Below are 22,793 nucleotides of genomic sequence, written 5' to 3' on the forward strand. Positions count from 1 at the left end.
GAGCTAATTCTCAGATCTCAGGTATTTGATTGGTTTAAGAAAAGCCCACAAAACCTGAGCTTTGAGACAGAACTCAGAAATTTTTTTATAACTTGAGACCTGAGTTGAGCACAAACCCACGATCGTTAGGTATAAGAGGAAGACACCATATTTACCACTTAGGCTACCACACTATTGAAAAAATGCAAATATAAACATGTTTGATCTTCTGATGTTCCATCAAAAAACATGGAAAGTCGTGGTATACAACCCTCACAGTTTCAATATGTTTTAAAACCCATTCAAAAGAATAATAAAATTTCAAGAGAATATATCTGAAAATTACTGCCATTCAACATTTCTTTCATAATCTTATGACAATGATTTCGTTTCAATTTTCACAGACATTTTTGAATAAGACTATACAGAATTCGGTCGTAAACAATGGGTACATAAAGGCTTTCAAACCACAATAGATATTTTTAGCATGGGTAATTAATATCTTTCTACGGACGTGTGCGCATACATAAAAACGTTCAATGGACTCAATGAAATGGAAAAACGATAAAATTGTTTGACTGTGTTACCACAAATATCAGTTAAAAAATTTCTGTTGTACTTTTCTCTTTCTTTATCATTGAATGAAATATACAATGATGCTGCAATATGCTTTATTTTCACCTGTAAAAAAATTTAATCTATCAAGATGTAGCCACAAGTTTGTACATGATACATTTAATTCTTTGTTTCACTGATTTTATAGCCAATATTGGGTTACTCTGCAAGTCGAAAATATCTGATGTTTTTCCAATTCTTGAACAAAATTTTGAATAAAAACAGTTGTACGAATAAGTTAACTAATATTACCAGTAGGTCATTAAGTTATATAACACTCATTAATATTCCCAAATGAAAACATTATCTTTCCCTACCCATTCTCAGAGATATCTGCACACAATATTATACAAAACAGTTTGTGCTAGTGCTTGGTTAAATTGTTGCAAAACATACTTGTAAGCAGTTTTTATACAAAAAGACAAAGTTCTCAAACTTGGGACTCAAATCTAGATTACCATATACCACATATAGATTCTCAATTTGGTTAAATTTACCAACTGATTCAAGGGTCCCAGGTCGGTTTCCTCCCTGTGAAACAACCTGGAGTCAACAACCTTAACCATTTGGAGGTAGATGCAAAATTAGGGTAACTTGACAATCTCTCTTTTTATCATATTTCTACAATGGTTAAAGCCACTTTAAGTTGGTTTGAGTTATAACCACAATGAAGTCATGCACTTAATAAAAATAAACAAATTATTCTAATAATTTAACCATCACAATCATATTATAGAAACATATTAACACAATATCATTATTTTACCTATTATTATTACCTTCAATTTATGTATTAAAAGAAATGTGCTCTTGAGTTTGTTTGTTGTCTGTGATTAAAAAAAAAATTCAAAATTCGACAATGGGAATGGATCTGAAAGTTTGAGAACAAACCTCTTAATTGAGTACCTCCGGAATCAAGTATATTTTGGGTTTTTCTCAGCTATTCCTGGGGTACAAACAAACTTTACAGTTACAGCTTCAAAAATAAGTAACTTATCTAATAATTTGTGACCGGTAGTGCACTGTGAAGCTAAAACAGTGAAAGTTTGTTTGTACTGGGGTATTAGCTTTGGAATAATCCACATTAATTAACATATAAAATCTATTGTATCACAATCACCAGTAAATATCATCTCTTTTAAAAAGATGGCACTTAAATAGACAAAGACTTCACAGTAAAATTTTAGTGACAATTTTATTTTGAATAAGAGTCATTTTGTTTAATTTGAGCTTTAATTAAGATTTAAAACTACATATATCAAATTTTTTCTTACATAATACTTCAATGCTATTTTAATATATTTTTTTAGCTAAAACCACAAAATCACAGATTGACTGAATTCTTTGTTTTGTAACAATTTAAACTGATTTAGGATACAATTGCAATAATGGGTGAAGGTTTTTTGTTCTTTAACCCTAAGTAATACCACACAAAATATCTTAAATAGACCTGTTCATCTTTTAATCTGGACATGCAAAACCATTATTTTTAGGGAAAATATTGAAATATGTACTGACTGAATAGCAAACAGTGAAGCTGACCCTTTTCACCGCTGGTTACAATAGGTTGATTTAGTTGCAGCAAATATTAAATGGCCTCAACTATAATGATAAAGCCAATAAACAGGCTTTCATTTGCGCCACTTATTCTTTTTTATCGTCTGGTTAATCCTTCTAACTTGCCTTGATACACAAGCTGTTTTTCATAACTGCTACATTACAATCGCAATATTTAAAACATACACATGCATACATACAAGAATTTTAAGAATTTATTTTGTTTTTTCCAATTTATGTTTTAATGAAAGCAATATGGATTTTAACTAAACCGAAACAAACAAAGGTAAAAATGTATCTGATTTATGAGAAATACACAAAAGTCATATCCTTTTGATAGACAAGGAAAAGTACGATTGAAAAAGTTGAGATGTAGTAGAATCTGAGAAACGCAAGGCTTTTGAAGATAAAGAAGAAAAAAAATTTGCATATTATAAAATAAACTTGGCAAAAATGAGAATATAACAGTTGGTGCAAATGATAGCATTTTCAAGGTGCTGATGTTAATGTGTTTTTGGCCCATTTGATATACCAATGGACGAAAATGAAGTTAAATCTTCCGCAACAAGTAATTACATTTCAAATGTCAGAGCAGCCTCAGACTTTTCCCCAAAAATAAAGAAGGGCTGGGGGTGGAAGTGGGATGGGGGAAATAAAATTTCTGTAAGAACAGTAAAAGGTTTACTTGGATGTGCTTGACTTTCTCCTTTCAGCCCCTGGAGGCATCTCCAACGAGATTCACTCTTCCTCAAAATATTATCACATATTGGTTAGTCAACAATCAGATCCATGTGTTACATCTACTACACTGTTCTCAGTTCTTGCAAAGTCATCCTGAAAGTATATATACAGAACATTAGAAACAATAAATTTAAACACATGGAAAGATGCATAATAATGGAACCCCTTCGGCACCCTCAGTAAAAATAGGCAACTTACAAAATCCACATTAGAGGCCACCCCTGTTTAGAGGCCAATTTGACAGAGAATCCCAGATGTCTCTAATAGTGGAAATTTAATGTACATGTACAGGTAGTATAGATATAGGCACACAAGCTAATGAACCTGCCATAAAAAAATGCATAGTTATTTAAAAAATCATTTTTGAGTATTGTTTTATGTAATATTACATACAGTATAGTCCTATGATCCTACACTGTCTGTTGCTGGAACAAAAAGTGAATAGCCTTTGCCTTCAGTATAGAGTCTGGCTGCCCTTCACATCCATGCAGTCTGACCAGGCACTTTACTAACACTAGTTACTCAATATTTGTATTTTTACAGTATATTTTAATCCCTTAAACTTTAAATGGTCTGTTCCAAATGCAGAGCAGGGCAATAACTTACTAACAGCAGAGGAATGGTAGAAGAGGATAAGGTGACTTTAAATTTTAGCATTTTTATACTCATTCAAAAACCCTTAAATATTTTACAATTACCAGTTTCAAAATTGCATCAAGCAATGGTAATTCATTAAACAAATATAGCAGTTTAACTGTTGATAACTTTTAAATACACACAGCATCCTTAAGCTATTCACAAGCAAGGATTTAAACAAAGACAATCTGACGAAGACTCAAATCCAGGACCCTAAGAACAGCATTTAGAAGCTATATACCAACTGAGCTCCCAAGCTGCAAGTTTACTGAACAGTTTAACAATTAAAATTTTTATTCATATTTCTAACGGGTACAGTAAACAATTTGAATTCAACTTGAAGATTCCAATTTCCACAAAGTGCTGTGTCTAGTTGTGTGCTAAATGTGCAGTCTAACCAGAACTAGGCCAGTTCTGTTCAGGTGCACTTTACGGACTCCTGGTCACTATCAGGTCATATATGCCTCTTTTACATTATACAGTTCTATATTGTGACATAAAAGACACACATCTTAAACGTAACAATCTCAGAATAAGCCTTTTTCTACATCTATTGAAGTACAAAAATATAACTGAAAAATATCATAAGTGGGAAATGATGTCAAAATTTCTATTACATAAAAAAACAAGTAGTTTAAAATAGACCCCCAGGATTTCAGATAATCAGAGTCAAAGATGTTTGCCGTATGAAAATCCAACCTTTTCAATCAATTGACGTGATTAGTTTATCAGCCTATAGGAAATCCCCCGTGGATTTTAAATGACGTTACGATATTTAAGATAAGATAAAAAACTGAAAGACATCCTTGTTTTATGTCAATCATATACAGTTTAAAGGAATATGACATGTTCTCAGTTCTTTTTGTGGGTTGGGGTCAGCATAGCTGAATGGATGGATGGATGGATGGATGGATGGATGGATGGATGGATGGATGGATGGATGGATGGATGGATGGATGGATGGATGGATGGATGGATGGAGGAAGGATAAGGAAGGAACAAAGTAAAGAAGGAAGGATCAAACAAAATAAGGAAGGAACACAGGAACAAAAGAACAAAGGAACAAACAAAAGAACGAATGAACAAACAAAAGAATGAACAAAGGAAGGAACAAAAGAATGAACGGAGAATGAACAAATTTAAGAAGGAACAAATGAAGGAGGGAACAAACAAAGGAACGAGCAAGTGAACAAATAAATGAACAAAGGAACAAATAAAGGAATGAACAAAGGAACAAACAGACAAAGAAATGAACAAAGGAACAAAATAAGGAACAAATGAAGAAAGGATCAAAGAAAAAAAAACAAATAAAGGAGTGAAGGAATAATAAACTGAAAAAATGAACAAAGTTTTCTGTAAATAAAACATTCAATGCTGATTTGTATGTAGTTATGGATATTTTGTTTAAGACAATATGTTGTCCTGATCTATAAAGTTTATTGCTATCATTTTGTTTCTTTGTTACCAATTTTCCCACTTCTAATGATATACACAACCACATTAGTCTTTCAAACAGTTCTATTTGATAGACCCTGACACGTCATACAGATTTATTCTTGCTACTCACAAACTGATATGTAAATAATGCTTTATACTGCATGACATTATATGATCATAATTTTAAAATGAATAAAACATTAGACAATGATATAAAAAAAACCATGTAGTTCCTTATCTGTTTTACAGTTCATTTTTGTTTCAAACAATTAAATTATACCAAAGTGAATTAGAAAATAAATTAACAGTCGAAATAAATATACATGTACAAGTTTATGACATAATAAATAACAAATGGAAGTAAATGCTAATAATATCAAATCTATAAACTATAATATGATTCGCTACTTCTTTTTAACTTTAATTAAAGAAGATTCCAGTATGTTTTGGTACCGGCTGGGTACATTGGGTTTTCATTATCATTCCAGGGCCAAAAAACCCTTCTTTGTAGAGGCTGAATATAGGCTACTTCCCCAACCAAACTAGCCTCTTTTTTCCCCCCAGTTTGGTCCTCAAAATTCCCCAGTCTTTTGAAAATTCCAGTCTTCGAAATTAACGCCAGTCCGAGGCCCGAGGCCACTAAATTTAGCATCGGTCAGGTGATTATTGCAAGGTTGGTGGTCCGATGGACCAGTAGATTTTTTGTCATGAAAAAATATTATAAGAAAAATTCATCAAAATAATGAAGCAGGGTTCTCTAAAAGATTGATCTTTTTGCCTTTTTTGCAAATGAAACCCATCAATTCTGTCCTAAATGTTCAAAACACAACAAGAGATGTATAAATTGTATTGAGTAACATAGGCACTCGGTTCCACAACCTTCTATGATTTTAATTTCTTTAAAAAAAAAAAAATCATAGAAGGTTGTGGAACCGAGTGCCTATGTTGAGTAATGGAGGCCGCCATTTCTTTTTCTTGGATATTTTCCGTACCGCACTGTACAGTTATGGAAATTAAACCATTGTTTATTATGGTCATTATTTAGCTATGATTTTGTGATTATTGAGTTAAGTAAATATTTTGTGTGAGAGTGATTTGTTTGAGGCAAATTGTCAACAGTCAACATATGGCCCAGAATACAAGACGTATTATGCTCAGTCTTTCAAAATAATCAAGGGAAGCATGATAAAGTGTTTTCCTGTACCCATCAATTTATTACCTATCTATGTATTTGGTCCGGCTAAAAATCACCAGGTCCAGTAAGATTTCATATTTTACTGGCCCGAATGTCCTGTGCGTTTTAAAGTTTTTCGTGAAGACTGAAATTCCCATAGAATTTAGAACAAAATTAAATGATGTTGTTGAATTAAGGATTATTTTTACTGCCTTATTTATATTTTCCAGTGCTTTTGCTTTCCAGTATTTTGAAGAACTTGTTAAAATTTTGTTTTAAATTTGAGACCCCTTTTCCCAAAGTATGCCAAAATCACGCATATTTTCCCCCAAGAAAAAGGCTGAGGCCCCTTCCCCAAAAATGGTGTTTTGGCCCTGCATTCTCTAAATGCACCCAAATATGATATCTAATAATCTATAATCTACTTCTATTCCAAAACTTTATAATTAATACATTTTTTCTTTCATTCTTTCATGTAATTCCAACTGTCACAGTATAAAACAGGTACACTGAAGACCTTAAGCAGGGACATATATTACATATCTGCCTTAAGCTAGATGTCTACATGTATATGCAATACTCCTGGCCTACCTACAAAATACAGTTGCTAGGAGGCTGGACATATATTTAAAAAAATTTGTATCATTAAAATAATGCATCTTTGAGAAACAACCCATTACCCATTTTAAAGTAATTTCTATTTGACAAAGTTTTACTATTCAGAAAGATTTAGAATATCTTAGTTATCTTTAAACTTGATTATAGTGTAGTATACCTTCAAAGACAAACTGTACACATCCGAATACTATTCACATTTTAATGAATTTAGCATGAAACGACGACGTAAGGACGTTTTTCACAATAAAGAGACTTGAGAGAAAAAATAGTTATTTCTCTGATAACAGATATTCTTATCAATGTCCAATTCAATGAATACATCGTTTAATTATTGTAGAAAGAACAAAATGCATACATTACCTTTTATTTTTATTGCGAGATAGCGGCATTGGCAACGATATACTAAGGGAGCGTAATCGAGGAGCGCGCTGTCAGTAACTCCCCACGCAGTGATCTCCCTTTCAGTTTTTATAGGACGAGCATACAGTATACTTAAATTACGAAGATGGGATGGCAATGGAAGGGGGTTTTAACGCGACAGTAATAATGTGGCTACTCTATTGTTTTCTGTATTGTTCTTTTTAGCCACACAAAAGAAAATAGCCACATAAACGTATTACGAAATGAATGACATCAAAGAGAAAGAACAGTTAGTCCTATTGTCCCTCTAGCCACATTATTAATTACTGTCCCGTGAGAGAGGCAACAATGTGCCGGTGTAACGTAATTGGAACATAAATTTTAAAATTTCCTATTTCAGATAAATCATGATTTACTTTCAAGTCTGATTAATCTTTGTTTTAAAATGCAGCTGCTGTTACAAGTGGAACAATCCCTTTTCCCCTATTTTGGTTTGGACTGTATTTGTTGAACTTACTAGAAAAGCACCAAAACAAATTTTCTTCTTGACGTTAATTTGTAGGCTTACTACTTAGCAACAATATAAAAAAAGTAGGCCTTCAAGTTATACTTTTATACTTATCAACTGATATTTAGCGTTAAATACCACACAGTACAGTAGAGAGGGAATTTTTTATATTTCCCAAAGTCAATATGTTAATTAAGGGATGTATGTATTTCAATCCAGGGATCGTTTGAGCCTTACTGGGGTCACGACAATGTTTCTTTAAATTTCACTAAAACAGGTTAGTTCCAAGAAAAGCACTTTACAGCTGTTCAAATAAAGCGCTCACATTTTAAAAAAAAAAATGACAGGGAGTGTCAGTATTCTATTTCGTCACACCCGACTTTTTTTTTCGAATAAACGGACAGACGGACAAAGATGTTAAAGTAAATTTCAATTATGTGATATTATGTTCACATTTTTGCAGTATTTGCAGAAAAAGAGTCACTTTCTTCTGTAGAATTATGACCGAGGGTCAGTAATTTTTAACGAAAATGACTATCTGTCATTGTATTTTAAAGACTATTGACACTGCAAGGCATTATATATAAGTTTAAACATATTTTATTGCAGCACATACATGTAAAGTATTATACAAATGATAAGTATATAACAAAAAGCAAATGGGTTTGGCAACAAGTTCTTGCCACATTACATGAAGCCCTTCCAAGAAATAAATATTATAGAAAAAAAACTAATAATAGATTTAACTAACGATAAATATAAAGAGTAAAAGTTTTTCAATTTGGTTTGAAAACAATGCGGTGTATAAAAGGTCAAAATAAAATTTCAACCAGTAAAGATAATAATAGAGGCCAAATGCAGACAATAGTAAAATTTAGTGGTTTGGATTACATTTTTTCAAATACATTGAATTCATCATTCAGCACCATCTTGTCCTTTAATATAAGCGTAATAAAATTATTCAAAACATCATTTAAAACCACTAATAGTAATAGGTAGATTAAAGTTAATTCAATTAAACATGTCGTGCTAGGTTATGCCAGGCAGATTTAACTTATACCTGATACAGCTGATTATAAAGACTCGGGCTGCAAGTTACCGTATTTGAGGCAGTCAGAGATTGAAGCAAAGACAGCCAATAGCAGAGTCTGATGCATTGAATGATCGAATTTTGTATAGACTACGTTAGAATCTGAGGCAGTCGATAATGCCGATAATACAGGCCAAGGCAGCCAATAAGTCTGAGGACGTCAATAACAGACTAAAACTTGGAAAAGACCTTTTTACAATTCGATTTTTCCATAGTAACCGATGTTGCATTTCGCGCATGCGCATTATACGTAGGGCAAAAGCGCAATAACGATAGACTACATTTTAAGTTATGTCACCCAGAAAACAGATTTTTTTGTGATGAATTAAAGCGGTTAGTACTTCAAACGTGAATTGATATTTATAACAGATATACAAAGTTAGCGGGACTAATAATTCAATGACCAAAAGTCCTGTTCAAGGTATCATACAATGACTTTTTCATCAGTAATCTAAATTGAAACAGCCGGGTGTCAAAGATTCAATTTTATTACCCATGTATTACGTTCGAAACACGAGGCTATCTGATTTGTACGAGGGGGCGTAGCCCCCGAGTATAAATCAGATTGTCGAGAGTTTTGATGTTCTTTCTCTTTTGTATCATAGTTAAACATAAAAACACGTTCCTTGATGTCACGTCACAATACTATATGAAACCCTAGAAAAAAGAAACTAATCAACGAGCACAGCATCTGAATATGATATTTCTATCGCTTTCCCTTTCTCTGCCGTCACAATAAGTAAACCCCAGCAAAAAATGAGCCAATCAATGGGCATGCTCTAGAGTGCGGGTAACATATATAGCTCTTCGTGCATCTTATTCAGGAACAAGCGTTCACGCAAAGGTATGTAGTCTAAGCATGTACATTTCTGACTATATGGTGATAGTTTGCAATTTCATTGAACAACTTTCTAATGCCTCAAGTTAGAGTATCATGTACATACATAAAGCTTGACTTTACTTGAACTTGGCTACACGTCATAATGTTTCAAATTTTAAGGCAAGAAACAATATATGGTCAAGCATGTATTAGCTAGCTTATAAATATATATTGCGAATGCTCAGTAATATGTCTAGTCAGCGTCTCCATGTTAAGATAATTACGAAAATAAATTCAGACCTGGTAGAGTATATTACAGTTCACGTGTACCAAGTCTACTTGATTATAAATCCAAGTAACAAAACAAAGTGTTTAACAATGTATTATTTCATTATGCCTAACGAACCTGACTGCAAACCAGTTTTTATTTGTTTGGGTCGTCAGACCAAACAAATAATGGTAGCGAAATTTCAGACTCTAATGCTGTTAATTGCAAATGCCGAAAGTAGTCCGCTTTTTTGAGACAGGCGCATTAATTTTCAAGCAAAATAATTCCCGAATGGTCGAAGATTTCTAATATTGTTTTATTCTTTATAGATATACATGCTTATAGTAAGCTCCATGATTATTTACATCTGTGTTAAACAACGGTTAGCGTCGTTACAAACCCTAGTTTAGAATAATATGTTTTTCTTCAGGCCGTTAACATATAAATTCACCGTGACTGAGTGGTTTGCGCGCTTGCTTATGAAGCGAGAGGTCTGGAGTTCAAATCCCAGGTAAGGCAACTCATTTTTTTTTCAAATTGTTTGAGTCAAATAAACATTGGATTGAATATCAGTGTTGCAAGTAGTCTTATAGCCAATTTACTACAATTAAAACGCTGGAAAGCATTGGTGGCACTATACAAAAACAAATTGGTTTATTATAAATCTCACAACCTGCACCTTTCTTACATTCTGAGACCCAAACAAATTCAGCGCCTTCTGTGCTTTGATATAAGTTATGGTTTCTCGCTTGTGACAATAATTTGACACCGTGTCCCCTTTATTCCATACCAACATATATATATTTGAGCAAAACGAATGTATACGCATATGTTATCAACAATTATGTTGCACCTCATACGACTATATACGTTAATATGTATGATATGAATATTTATTTCAATAATATTATAATTATTAAAATAATTAAAATTGTAATGATAAAACATTTACACACGGGAGCTGATATTTAGAGGGGATACATTTATTTATGGAATATAACATTTAATGTTTTTATGGACCAAAACAGCATGTTTAAAATAAATTTGTAACAAGTAGAAGTTATTTTTTACTAAATTCTAAAATATGAATTTGTTCATACTATATGCAATGAATTGTCTACGTAATAGTTAGTTTTTAGATGTTTCTGTTTTATTCAAATTTCGTTTGTTGTTATATGTTCTTGTACAATGAGTTTTATTTACATGATGTGACTAAAAAATATTTTCCGAGATTTTTTACCGTTAGATACGGGTTTGTTCTAATAACTTGTGTGCAAAATTTACGATCATTTGCTCTTCCCGTTTACCAGAATAAGCATTTTTATGGTGAAAAACGAGCTAAAGAGGAAAATAGTTTAATTTTTTTTTACTTAAACTGGACTATAACTATAGATTGGACCACAGTAAAAGCTGGGCCATTCCGCTTTTCCAGCTAAATTCTTAGCTGTTTTGTTTCGCTTTATTATTTAATTTTTATCGTTGCACTCTTCTTTACGTTTCGGGAGACTTGTGTGAAAAAACGCGCAAGTCTCACAATAAAAACAGATTAACATGCGTCTGTATTTTCTACTCTAACTTACAGAAACATTTTAACCTTGACAAAAAAGATTGTTGTGAAATAGTTAGCACTATAGTTCATTCAAAACAAGCAGAACAATGGCGAAAGAGGAAGATAACGTTCAACTTAAGGAAACAGATATGAACCACGACACTGATGACCAAAGAAAGAAACCATTGACAAACGAGACATATGTTGATGTCGAAGAAGAAAAGGAAAAACTATTTCACTATGATGTCTTTGAAAATCCACCTGTTGTCATGACATTTGTTTTTGCCATACAGGTATGATTGACATTATTTTTTCATCCATGGAAACAACAGAATTTTGTTGTGCTGATGAACACTCATTTTGAAAGTTGAATATTTTATAAGAATATGACATCATATAGATATTTTAGTCACTTGCAAACAGTGATTTTTTTTTTGATTTTTTTCGCTGGTGATTTGTATTAGCATGATAATATATCATGCTTTAAATAGCCCCCCCCCCCCTGTATGTAAATAAATCAGTTTACAATACATGTCTACATATTTCAGCAAGTATTAATGTCATTATCACGATCTTTGTCGACTGCATTGCTCGTAGCAGACATTGTATGCGCACGGACGGACGAAAACTTTAAAGCAAGGCTACTAAGCACGACGCTCTTTATATCAGGGATTACTACATTTCTTCAAAATACCATTGGCGTCAGGTAAATGATTTACTTCATCATAAGAGTCGATGGGCATGAGTGACTGGACATATATATTTCATATTAAATAAACAAGGGGCAGGACGTGAAGTGGTTGCACACTCATTATGGAATAGACATACAGCAACCAAAACGGCTTAAGTATGAGTCTGCAACCAAAATGTGCTTGAACAAGATATTTTTGTGTATTGAACGTTATCTTCGGACTTGCAAACTAAACCACTTGTACAGCATTGACAGAAACATATTTTGTTATTGTTAAATGCAGTTTAAAACTTACAAATTCGAATACATTAGGAGAAAAACCGACCAGAACAGTCACATGTCAAATTTCAAAATATCTAATGATCACTTTATATCTTCAATAACTTTGTCAAAACAGAATCTAGGATGCTGAAACCTTTAACCGAGTGTGGCATATATATATTGCATTAGGGATTAGACATACTAATGCACTTCAAAATAACAATGAAACCCACTTGCCTGGCAAAAATTCGTTCACCCGTTTCAAAAAATTACGACGTGTTCGCAAATTTGTCAAGTTTGCAACCAATTCGCTCGCTTGAACCAAGTGTGCAACCACTTCACGTCCTGTCCCTTGATAAACTGATCTTATATGGATTGCTTTTTGAGTTGGTACAAATTTCCAACACTGTTCAATACCGTTCTGAAGTATGGTCGTCTTAGTTGGCGTTTGTAGACGTTTGCTAACCACAGACGGGCAAACATAATTGACATAACTGCGAACACTGGGTTATGTTACAAATGATAACGTTGAAGTTTTGTTTCAAATAAAAGAAACACAGGAGCAACAAAACAATTATCACGAAGCGATAATGAGTTAAAAGGACTTTGCTGACAGATCTTTTTATTAAAATATAGAACAAACTACACTCGTATTGCTTTATATCATTTTGCACAAAGCTGAGGAATGCAGATGTATTAAACCAAATGAAATAACACCTCATGTATTTACGAGGATGTTTTGTCAGGAGCAAATATTCGCTTGAATAGTGATTTAAACAAAAAGATTAAATATTGCCTTTAATTTATGTAATAAAACATGTATATTTTTATATTGTTTATATTTTCTTACGGAATAATTAGAATTTAATAGAAACGTTTATGCTTTGTTAATTACAGTATCTCAGTGTTGTCCAGAAAGTTACTGGTTTTTTATCATCTTGTAATGTTTCCAGGTTGCCTTTATACCAAGGTCCAGCTATGACCTACCTCGTACCTTTGTTAGCTATGTCTACATTACCTGAGTGGCGATGTCCGGACCTAGCAGTTCAAAGTAAGTTTTCTATTAATGTATCTTTAATCACCATTCTATAATATAGCCTAACATATGTGTTCCATGTAAAGTTGTGGTTTCATGTTACGGGGCAAAAATCATCATATGTCTTTAAAAAGCTTCAGCAAAATGATATTTTCATGAAGGATAATTTGTCTCTTGAAAATACAAATGTAGCTTATTTGTTGTTTGAAAATAGCCAATACTAGTACACAAACAACAATGTATGTCGTTTGAAAATAGCTAATTTATAATTTGAAAAATAGCTACTATTAATTTATCATTTGAAAATATCTAATTTGTCGTTTTAATATTACAACGGTGGCAAATCTTACGTATTTCTTTAAGCCTTTAACCTTATTTTATAAATTTTCATAAAGCTGAACGTATTGTTTCGTAAAGCTGAACGTATTGTTTCATAAAGCTGAACGTATTGTTTCGTTAAGCTTAACGTATTGTTTCGTTAAGCTTAATTTATCATTTCGTTAAGCTTAATTTATCATTTCGTTAAGTTGAACTTTCAGCTGAATTGATTGTTTTATATTAGGCCAATTGTTTTGTTTCGTTATGTTTCATTAAGCGAAATGGATTGTTTCGTTAAGCTAACTTTGTTGTTAAGTTGAACAAAACTGAATGTTTCAAGTTTAAGTTTATTGGCAAATCGACCATGAACATTGTCTTTATATATTTATATCTTTGGCCGTTAACACACACGCATTATATGGCAAACAGATTTAACATTAATATAATGTAGTCAATAAACACTTGGTGATGTTTATATGTATTTGTTCTATCAAAAATAAAACCTGTAATAAAATAAAACAACAATAAGACATCACATTACAAAACAAATATTTTACAAGACAAATACATTTCACAAAATACATAATACAAAATATTATACAACAATTCAAATTTACATTATAAACAATTTCACAAATATATATATACATACCAGGCTTTGTAAGAAGAAATCTAATGTAATAATAGAAATAAGAAGCAAGTATTTCTATAAAGAAATAACTGAAAGTAAACTTATTTTAAAGTTGTTTTCACTTCGAAAGCGAGACAAGGAGTGGTCAGTTACTAAGAAAATGTTACATTCCAGAACCAAATCATCTAAAAATAACTTGCATACCAAAATCAATCATCCATCACTCAACTTGCAAAACCAGTTCAATCACCCATAACAAAAGGACAAAAGTCAAATATGAACACATAACACCACAATAGATTTGGTCTGGCCTTTAAGGGAAATTACTACCGTATTTATAATAAAAAGAGAACTTGAGACTATTTTAACCTCATCTACAATAACCATAACAACGTTAGCTTTTAAAAAAGCTAGTAGCGACTCGCTTCGTAATTTTTTTCCAGGGGTGTGTTTAAATGTAAAAATGTAAAATGTAAAAATGACAGTTCTGTTAGCTGAAGAGACTTCAGCGAAAATCAAAATAAAAGTGACATATAAAGTTATGGAAGCCAGTTCTGTCGGAATATGAGTATATATGAAGCTGCATGTAAAGTTTTTTGACGCTATGTAAGATTAAATTTGATTGGCTAAATAATTTTGGATCCTAGCCCTGATAGATAAATTTTGCAGAAAGCTGGAAGCCAAGCTTCGATTAAATTTTTGGATGGATTCGGATTTTTAGGTTGTTTCTTAGTAAAATCCTAACGTAATACCGGCACGCCGTGGCGAGCCGGCAACATGTTTACATAAGCTTACTGTTTTGTTTCGTTATGCTAAATGTTTTGTTTTCTTAAGTTGACAGTATTTCTTTCGTTACATTGAATGAATTTGTTTCGTTAAACTGTTTTGTTTCATTTAGCTGATTTAATTGTTACGTTACAGTTGGTTCATCCACTGTTGTAAACACCACAGACTTTCCTGCCATATCAAATGTGACCACAAAGATATTATATGATAATGCAGATACTTTAGATAAAGTACAAAGGGTAAGGCGCTGCATTGTACAATTGTTTTGTTTACAGTGTTGGTAATAATATATATCCACTATTTTAAACTTTCGAAATTTAATTCATCCTAGAATTCTGATTAAACTATCTAATCTGAAGAAAAAATATATGCCGAAAACGAAAAAGGCAAATAAAAATGACACGTTGTGCATAACAATGTGCTTTTACAATTTTGATTTATCACTTACAAGTACTTTTACAAATAAGTGTAATCTCTTTAAAGTCCTTTTAAACAGTCAGGGGTCTAATGCGAAACCATGTAGTATGCAAGCACCTATTTCTAACTTTTTTTTTCAGTTGGAAGGAAGTCTAATGATAGCAGGTGCTATTCATATGTTGGTCGGACTTACAGGTGTTGTTGGTCTGTTAATAAATTTTATAGGACCAGTAACAATAGTGCCAGCACTCACTGTAATTGGAATTTACATATACAAGGCCACAACTAAGTTTGCTAAAACGCAATGGGGCGTTAGTTTGTTGTAAGTATTAAAATTCGGTTAAGAAACATCTGAACAATCGTCATTTTCATGATAATAATATGACCGGTTCTCTATAAATTGTTGATAGTGCAAATATGTTATTGTCTTTAATATGTAAACACCTAGCTGAATTTCTAAAAGTAACCTGTCAAGCTTGCATAGTTGTATTTTTCTATTATCGTGGGGATATCAAATTGAAAATCTTCAGTTGGTCAGCCAAGACTAAAGAGCCTTGTCCGACAACATAGATGTGCTGGCTGACCTAGCTCTATGAAAACGTCTAATCGCTTTCTGTTGGTTTATGTTAGTTTAGTTTTATCAACTTTGACAGCACGAAGTGCCTTTAAAGTATTGTCTCCACACGCTCAGTTTTATGTTTTAGATTCTTCAAATCCGAAACCAAATGTCACCTCTTTTTATTGACACCATTGCATAAAAATGCATATCAAATATTTGAATGCATATGAATTTTAAAACGATTGTTCTTGACGTTTGGCTGGTCTGGATCCATGCTGGTCGCAAACGCATTATGTTGGTTTTGTCATGGCGCGGCTCAATTATGTTCTATTGATGTATTTATGTTAACAGAACTGTTGTGATAGCCATGATACTATCGTTCTATCTGCGGAAGAGACGATCTCCATTACCGGTGTGGTCACCAAAGAGGGGATTTCGAATTATTTGGTTTCCTCTACATCAAATGTTTTCGGTAAATTATATTTAAGTATATAATACGGAATGCCGTTAGGGCCATTGCCTATGAATGTGTTGATCTGAAACTCGATAGTCGATAGTACGATGGTGAAAACGCGAAATCACGAAACTACGATGGTGAAAACGCGAAAGCACGATGATGAAAACGCGAAAGTACGATGATTAAAACGCGACAGTACGATACTACGATGATGAAAGCGCGATAAACTATCGTGTTTTCACCATCGTACTGTCGCGTTTTCACCATCGTAGTTTCGTGATTTCGCGTTTTCATCATCGTACTGTCGTGTTTTCATCATCGTACTATCGCGTTTTCACCATCGTACTATCGCGTTTTCACCATCGTACTATCGCGTTTTCATCATCGTACTGTCGTGTTTTCATCATCGTACTATCGCGTTTTCACCATCGTACTGTCGTGATTTCATCATCGTACTATCGCGTTTTCATCATCGTACTATCGCGTTTTCACCATCGTAGTTTCGTTATTTTGTGTTTTCACCATCGTACTATCGGCTATCGCGTTTCAGATTAACACATTCATAGGCGATGGCCCTAACGGCATTCCGGAATGCCGTTAGGGCCATCGCCTATGAATGGTTTGATCTGAAACGCGATACTCGACAGTACGATGATGAAAACGCGAAATCACGAAACTACGATGGTGAAAACGCGACAGTACGATGGTGAAAACACGATAGTTTATCGCGTTTTCATCATCGTAGTATCGTACTGTCGCGATTTCATCATCGTACTATCGCGTTTTCATCATCGTGCTTTCGCGTTTTCACCATCGTAGTTTCGTGATTTCGCGTTTTCACCATCGTATTATCGACTATCGCGTTTTAGATCAACACATTCATAGGCAATGGCCCTAACGGCATTCCGTAATATAAAGCTTTATTCAGTTACATTTAAAAACTCTTCATAGATATCATCACAACATGACTGTACATTATTAATTTGCCCAGTCCAATCAAATTACCGTTTGACGCTAACATGTACATAGGCATACTATATAAGTACGAGTTCATATAATCTGGGTTACCTAGATTTAATCATTTAGCAATACAATATACAGTTAATAGAATATACAATAAACAAGTACAAACTGTTTCTTTTTTCACGCATTAGTAAATATATATATGATATATAAATATGATATTTCTATAGACCATTATTTGTTTTTTTTTATTATCAATAGTATCATCATCGTCATCTTTGTAACTATTATATTCATCATCATTTCATTCTTCTATTTTTTTCATCATATGTTGTTGATGCTTGTAAAAACTTACCTGTCAATTGTGAATAAAAATTGTTTGAACGAAATTTCAACTTTTTAACGTAACATTTACAATGTTAACAAGATGTAATTTATTTCAGGTTCTTATTTCATGTATAATTGGATGGGTAGTTAGTGCTATTTTGACTTCATGTAACCTGATTTCAAATGACCCATCGAACGACAGTTACTATGCTAGGACTGATTCAAGACTTGATGTAATACAGGAGACAAATTGGTTTATACTTCCTTATCCCGGTAAATATTTTCTTAAGGTATTACATGCCTAATGAACGACCTCCGTTTTTGCTTTTAATATATGTTCATGGAACCAAACTTATATATCCCTTACGCACCGTCTTGAGAAATTATGGAAATACCAATATAATTAGCAATACTAACTAACGATCATATAACATGTTATTGTAAGTCTCATTTCGTCTGTTTTAATGTTTATTTTATATCTCATTCTATAGGTCAGTTTGGCCCACCAGGATTCGATACAGGGGCGCTTATAACCTTTCTAATGGGGACTATTAGTTCGATTATTGATTCCATCGGTGATTACTACGCATGCGCAAAGGTTTGTGAGGCTCCGCCCCCACCAAAGCATGCTGCAAATAGAGGTAAAATATACACTTCAATGTTCTGTCATCTTTGAAACAAGAAATATTAATTCTTAAGAGAATTAATTGTCAGAAATATCTTAATACAATGTATTATAATTCGATTTTTCACAAAAATACAAACAAAATAAATTGAATACTGGTATTTAGCGCAGGATTAAGTTCCCAGCAAATAGCAATGTAAGGATAACAAAAAAAAAGAAAATAAGAATCCCTAAAAATGGACCAAAACGACACAATTGAAAATGTTGCATGCTCGATTCGATTGTGCTTGTTCATGAACGGTACTGGAAAACGCAAACTACCGACCACGCCCCCTAGCACCGGTTTTACCTGAATACAGTTTTACATGAAATGGTAAAATTTTGATTTTAGAAACATCTGCAGATAAATTATGTTCATGCGACGGTTATTATGGAACGTTCAATGTGATACGTTAGTGTCATTTCCACGTTAGTAAGCCTGTACATGTACCCGAAGCCAAAGTGAAAGTCTTACGGTCGGCTGCAGCCTAATGGTTTAGCAGTCTTTTTCTCAACCCTGTGATCGTAAGTCCGAGCCCTTCTGAAGGGTCACGGCCATAGCCTTTCCTCGTTAATTTGATTTTTTTATTCATTATTTATTAATTGAATCTGAAATGAATTGGTATACAATGGCAGGCACTTTTTCCATAAGTGTTTCAAATGTAGAGAAAACAATACAAATGTATTATTTGCATAATCTCATAAATGATTTTTTGGGAAAAAAAGACATCTCGACAGAATCCTCCTCTGACAAAGTATGAACATGTATATGATAGGTAATAATAGTTTGTTCTAGGAAAAATAATTGTTTACCAACAACAGCAATATAATATTTTTTCATGGTTTAATTTTGTTGTCGCGTATGGTATTAAATACTGTCAGCATAAAGTTTGTTATGGTATTACTGACCTTTCTATCGTAGACCAATTCACCTATTGTAACAATAATACTGATTGATTCACTTTATCACTGCCTTGTAGGTATAGCTATTGAGGGATTTATGAGTTTTATAGGGGGGTGGTCAGGAGCAAGTCATGCTACATCCACTTTTGGCGGCAACATCGGAGCTATTGGAATCACGAAGGTAAGATTTAAACATTTACCTACTGAAACCCAATGTGGTTAGTCATTGCCACCTGTATGATTATGATTTAAACATATTTTTTTGCCAACAGAACAAAACAACAACAAAATTCATGCATACATGTAAAGACATTAAAAATACAAATGTATAATATATTTGCCAAAAGAGTTGACACACATGTTCACGGCACTTTCATTTATACTGTAGGTAGTTTAGATGTTTTGTATTTGGATACGGAAATACTTTAAATATTTATTGGATTGTTCCAAAGTCAAAGCTGGGCGAACCCATTGGTTAAGTTTTAACGTGCTTAATAATATTGGACTGCATTGTTATCAGAAAACTAAATCTTGTCTGTTTATCGAAAAATATAAGCAAGGAGCGCATGTACAGAATTATCTCGAAAGTCAGTATTTCTTTTTGGTTCTATTTATTCATAATGTACATTTGTGTCGGATCAAATGACCATGACAATACGGAAACAAAGTGGTTGCATATTTATAAATGTTTATGTAGTATATTAAGCCCAATATGTCAGAAGCTTTGTTGAAATAACACGGCATTTTTGAATATTTTTTATGCGCTGTCCTTTCCGCAATCAACATCAATTAAATTTAATACGAAACAGATCTTTGTGGTATATATTTCTATATAAAAGTCTCTGGTGGTATAGAATCAACCGTTTACACGACATTTTGCGGATTCGAACCTAGTCCATACCAAAGAACTCCTTTAAAAGACCGATTGATTCTCACCATGCCAATGGGATAGTTACAGGACTTGTCTGTCCTCGAACTGTACTCCTGTCCTCTTCCAATATAAATAAATAGATAAATTAATTAATTTAAAGCTCAAAAAAATAAATTGATCTTTTCGATAAAAAAAGATTTACAAAATAAATCATTGATTTAGGTTGCCAGCCTGCGGGTATTCCAGTTGGTTGGAATCATATTTACCGTGTTTGGAGTGATCGGCAAAGTTGGAGCAGTTTTCGTGACAATACCTTACAGTGTTATAGGTGGAATGATGATGATCAATTTCGGCATGCTAATTGGTGTGATGCTTTCCAACCTACAATTTATAGACCTTGCGTCGTCCAGAAACCTGGCAATCATAGGAATGTCTATACTAATGGCCATGATGATGCCTTATTGGGTACAAACTACACCAAATGCCATCGACACCGGTAATATTTACAACATGTTAATTCAGCATTAAAATGAACAAAGACATGTTTTTTTTAAATGACTGAACGATACACTGCATTGACTTTAGAGCTAAAGCTGTTATTTTCACTGCCTTATTCAACTTTTATCTGTCATTAATTTAAACAATTGACAAGGCTGATTTTAGCCAAGGAATTTTATTTAAAAATTCGAAACACCAGCGAAATTTGATTACGGATTCTCTTTATAAGTCTCACCCTGTTCCGGTGGTCACATGTTTGTTTGGCCAATTTTCATGTAAACAAATATTCGAATATATTGGCAAAGTTTAAGACATTAATTTTAAAATTAATGTCTTAAACTTTGCCAATTGATGGTTTTAAATCCGATGTCCGTAGACCTTCTAAACTCGTAGTCACAATTAAGCCAAATTCTATTCATGTGGGAATGAAACTAAAACATAGCAAGATCAAAATTAACTAGAAGTAAATATTACTTTAGCTGTGCTTAATATCAAATTAAAATCATGAAGGCATTCCAGTCACGTTCATGCTTATGCATGTATTACTTATATAATAAAGATATTAAGACAGTACGTCGCCTCTGTAGGTGAACTGTAAGCAAAGAATGGTTACTTACCATCGATAGGTTTTGCAACATTTACCTCCCTTGAATTTACATTACTGTTTTCTATTTATCTAGGTATTCCAACCCTTAACAGCATTTTTACGATGTTTCTGGCAAATCCAGCGTTTGTTTCATTCGTTCTTGCATGCTTTATGGACAACACTATACCAGGTAGTACCCATATCTCTTTACTTTTCTTTTTTTTTAAAGAACTTTTCCCTTAGCTAATAAAATATGACCGATGACTACAGTAAGAACTTTCACAAACAATCAATATATGAATAAGAAATATATCTGATATTGCGCTTTAGAAAGTTTCGAAAAGAACCAACTAAATATCCATTATAAATAATGTCAATGAGTATTTCCTTTACAACAATTGTTTAATGCTCAGATGTAAGCTGGGATAGGCTAAGACCTTTAGGTTAATCTGAGTTCCTACAATATAGGTAATAAATATAAATTAAATCTAATATTTTATAGGCACGGATGATGAACGGGGACTTACCGCTTGGAAAGCCAGCATGGGTGTTGAAAAAGAATCTGGGGAAAAGGAAGAATCAACGCAAGACGAAATAAGGCTTAGAAAATTAAAGCAAACAATTTATATTGTACCTTTTTCAAAACAATTAGCTAGACGATTTACATGCTTACGATATTTACCATTCTTTCCTAAAAATGATTAACAAGACATTTCCCCGTCAATATGTAAGCCCCTCTATAAATCAGATGAATACATATATAAGTAGAACGACAAAACATGTTATAGTTTGAGCACCACAGTTCGATATATCCATTCACTAAAGTCACTACAGTTTATCGGATGGACTTTGACACAAGGCGTTTAATTAAAATCTTGTATGTTAAAGAATCGGATTTTCGAAAAAAAAGAGAGAAATCCTAACATTTTCTGTTAAGCTTCTTACCAGCTCTCTTTAATACGACATTTCTACGCCTCTTGGGATAAATACTGATTTCAAGATGTTTACACACCCACACGCTTAATAATGGTAATTTTATTCAAACGCAGATAAATTATCTGTTTAGATACACGCCATACAGCACTGTTAATTTACATACCCCTTCTGGTGATAATTTTAGTAATATTAGTTAAGTTCACGAAATATTAAATTTTATGTATGACTTAAATCCAAAATATAATCAAAGCGCTGACGGCACCGACGCATCATTTCATGTATGCTGATTTGACATGAAGTTTATCTTCTTAATTATGAAGAGGTATGACAAGTTGAACCGCTCATTTAAAGGACTTTTAAGCTAAAATAACCCGAGCCACTATATAAACGTCACGATTATCTAATGAATAGCGACAATACATCCGTGCCCTTAAAACACCAATAATGTTTTTTCTTAAAGTTTATGTCATTGAAATGAAAAGTTGAAATTATTTTTTCCTGTCGGAAGATTACGTATACAGTTGGAGACTATCGGAA

At 33.0% G+C, this 22,793-nt stretch overlaps 2 protein-coding genes across 3 annotated transcripts in view; one reads left to right on the forward strand and one right to left on the reverse strand.

Moving 5' to 3' along the window:
* Positions 1-7,216, reverse strand: part of LOC132716193 (serine/threonine-protein kinase Nek10-like) — a 50,615-nt gene extending 43,399 nt beyond the window's left edge. Inside the window, exons 1-2 of the mRNA XM_060699401.1 lie at positions 7,118-7,216; positions 2,837-2,985 (exon numbers count right to left, since the gene is read on the reverse strand). Of these exons, the coding sequence (XP_060555384.1) occupies positions 2,837-2,877 (41 nt within the window). The 5' untranslated portion in view covers positions 2,878-2,985; positions 7,118-7,216. The remainder of the gene's footprint in view (positions 1-2,836; positions 2,986-7,117) is intronic.
* Positions 7,217-10,760: 3,544 nt separating this feature from the next.
* Positions 10,761-22,492, forward strand: LOC132716195 (solute carrier family 23 member 2-like). Of its 2 annotated transcripts, none has more exons than XM_060699404.1 (13): positions 10,761-10,856; positions 11,386-11,645; positions 11,901-12,058; positions 13,258-13,355; positions 15,211-15,314; positions 15,633-15,814; positions 16,403-16,523; positions 17,915-18,071; positions 18,290-18,439; positions 19,443-19,546; positions 20,459-20,732; positions 21,415-21,510; positions 21,823-22,492. In XM_060699404.1, the coding sequence occupies exons 2-13, from the start codon at positions 11,460-11,462 to the stop codon at positions 22,023-22,025; spliced, it is 1,833 nt and encodes a 610-aa protein (XP_060555387.1). In that variant the 5' UTR covers positions 10,761-10,856; positions 11,386-11,459; the 3' UTR covers positions 22,026-22,492. The 2 variants fall into 2 exon arrangements, with proteins under 2 accessions (XP_060555387.1, XP_060555386.1); XM_060699403.1 differs by having other exon boundaries at positions 10,772-10,930.
* Positions 22,493-22,793: the final 301 nt, after the last annotated feature.

Source organism: Ruditapes philippinarum, unplaced genomic scaffold (genome assembly GCF_026571515.1).
Source record: "Ruditapes philippinarum isolate M1 unplaced genomic scaffold, ASM2657151v2 ctg115_1_1_1_1, whole genome shotgun sequence".
In the NCBI taxonomy this organism is placed as follows: Eukaryota; Metazoa; Mollusca; class Bivalvia; order Venerida; family Veneridae; genus Ruditapes; species Ruditapes philippinarum.

What these genes read in the sequence shown, in the direction of transcription:
- LOC132716195 (XM_060699404.1), top strand. Translation starts at nt 11,460, where the DNA reads ATGGCGAAAGAGGAAGATAACGTTCAACTTAAGGAAACAGATATGAAC. An exon ending in GAGCTATTGGAATCACGAAG is followed by an intron (nt 19,547 to 20,458) that starts GTAAGATTTAAA and finishes TCATTGATTTAG; the next exon opens with GTTGCCAGCCTGCGGGTATT. An exon ending in ACCAAATGCCATCGACACCG is followed by an intron (nt 20,733 to 21,414) that starts GTAATATTTACA and finishes CTATTTATCTAG; the next exon opens with GTATTCCAACCCTTAACAGC.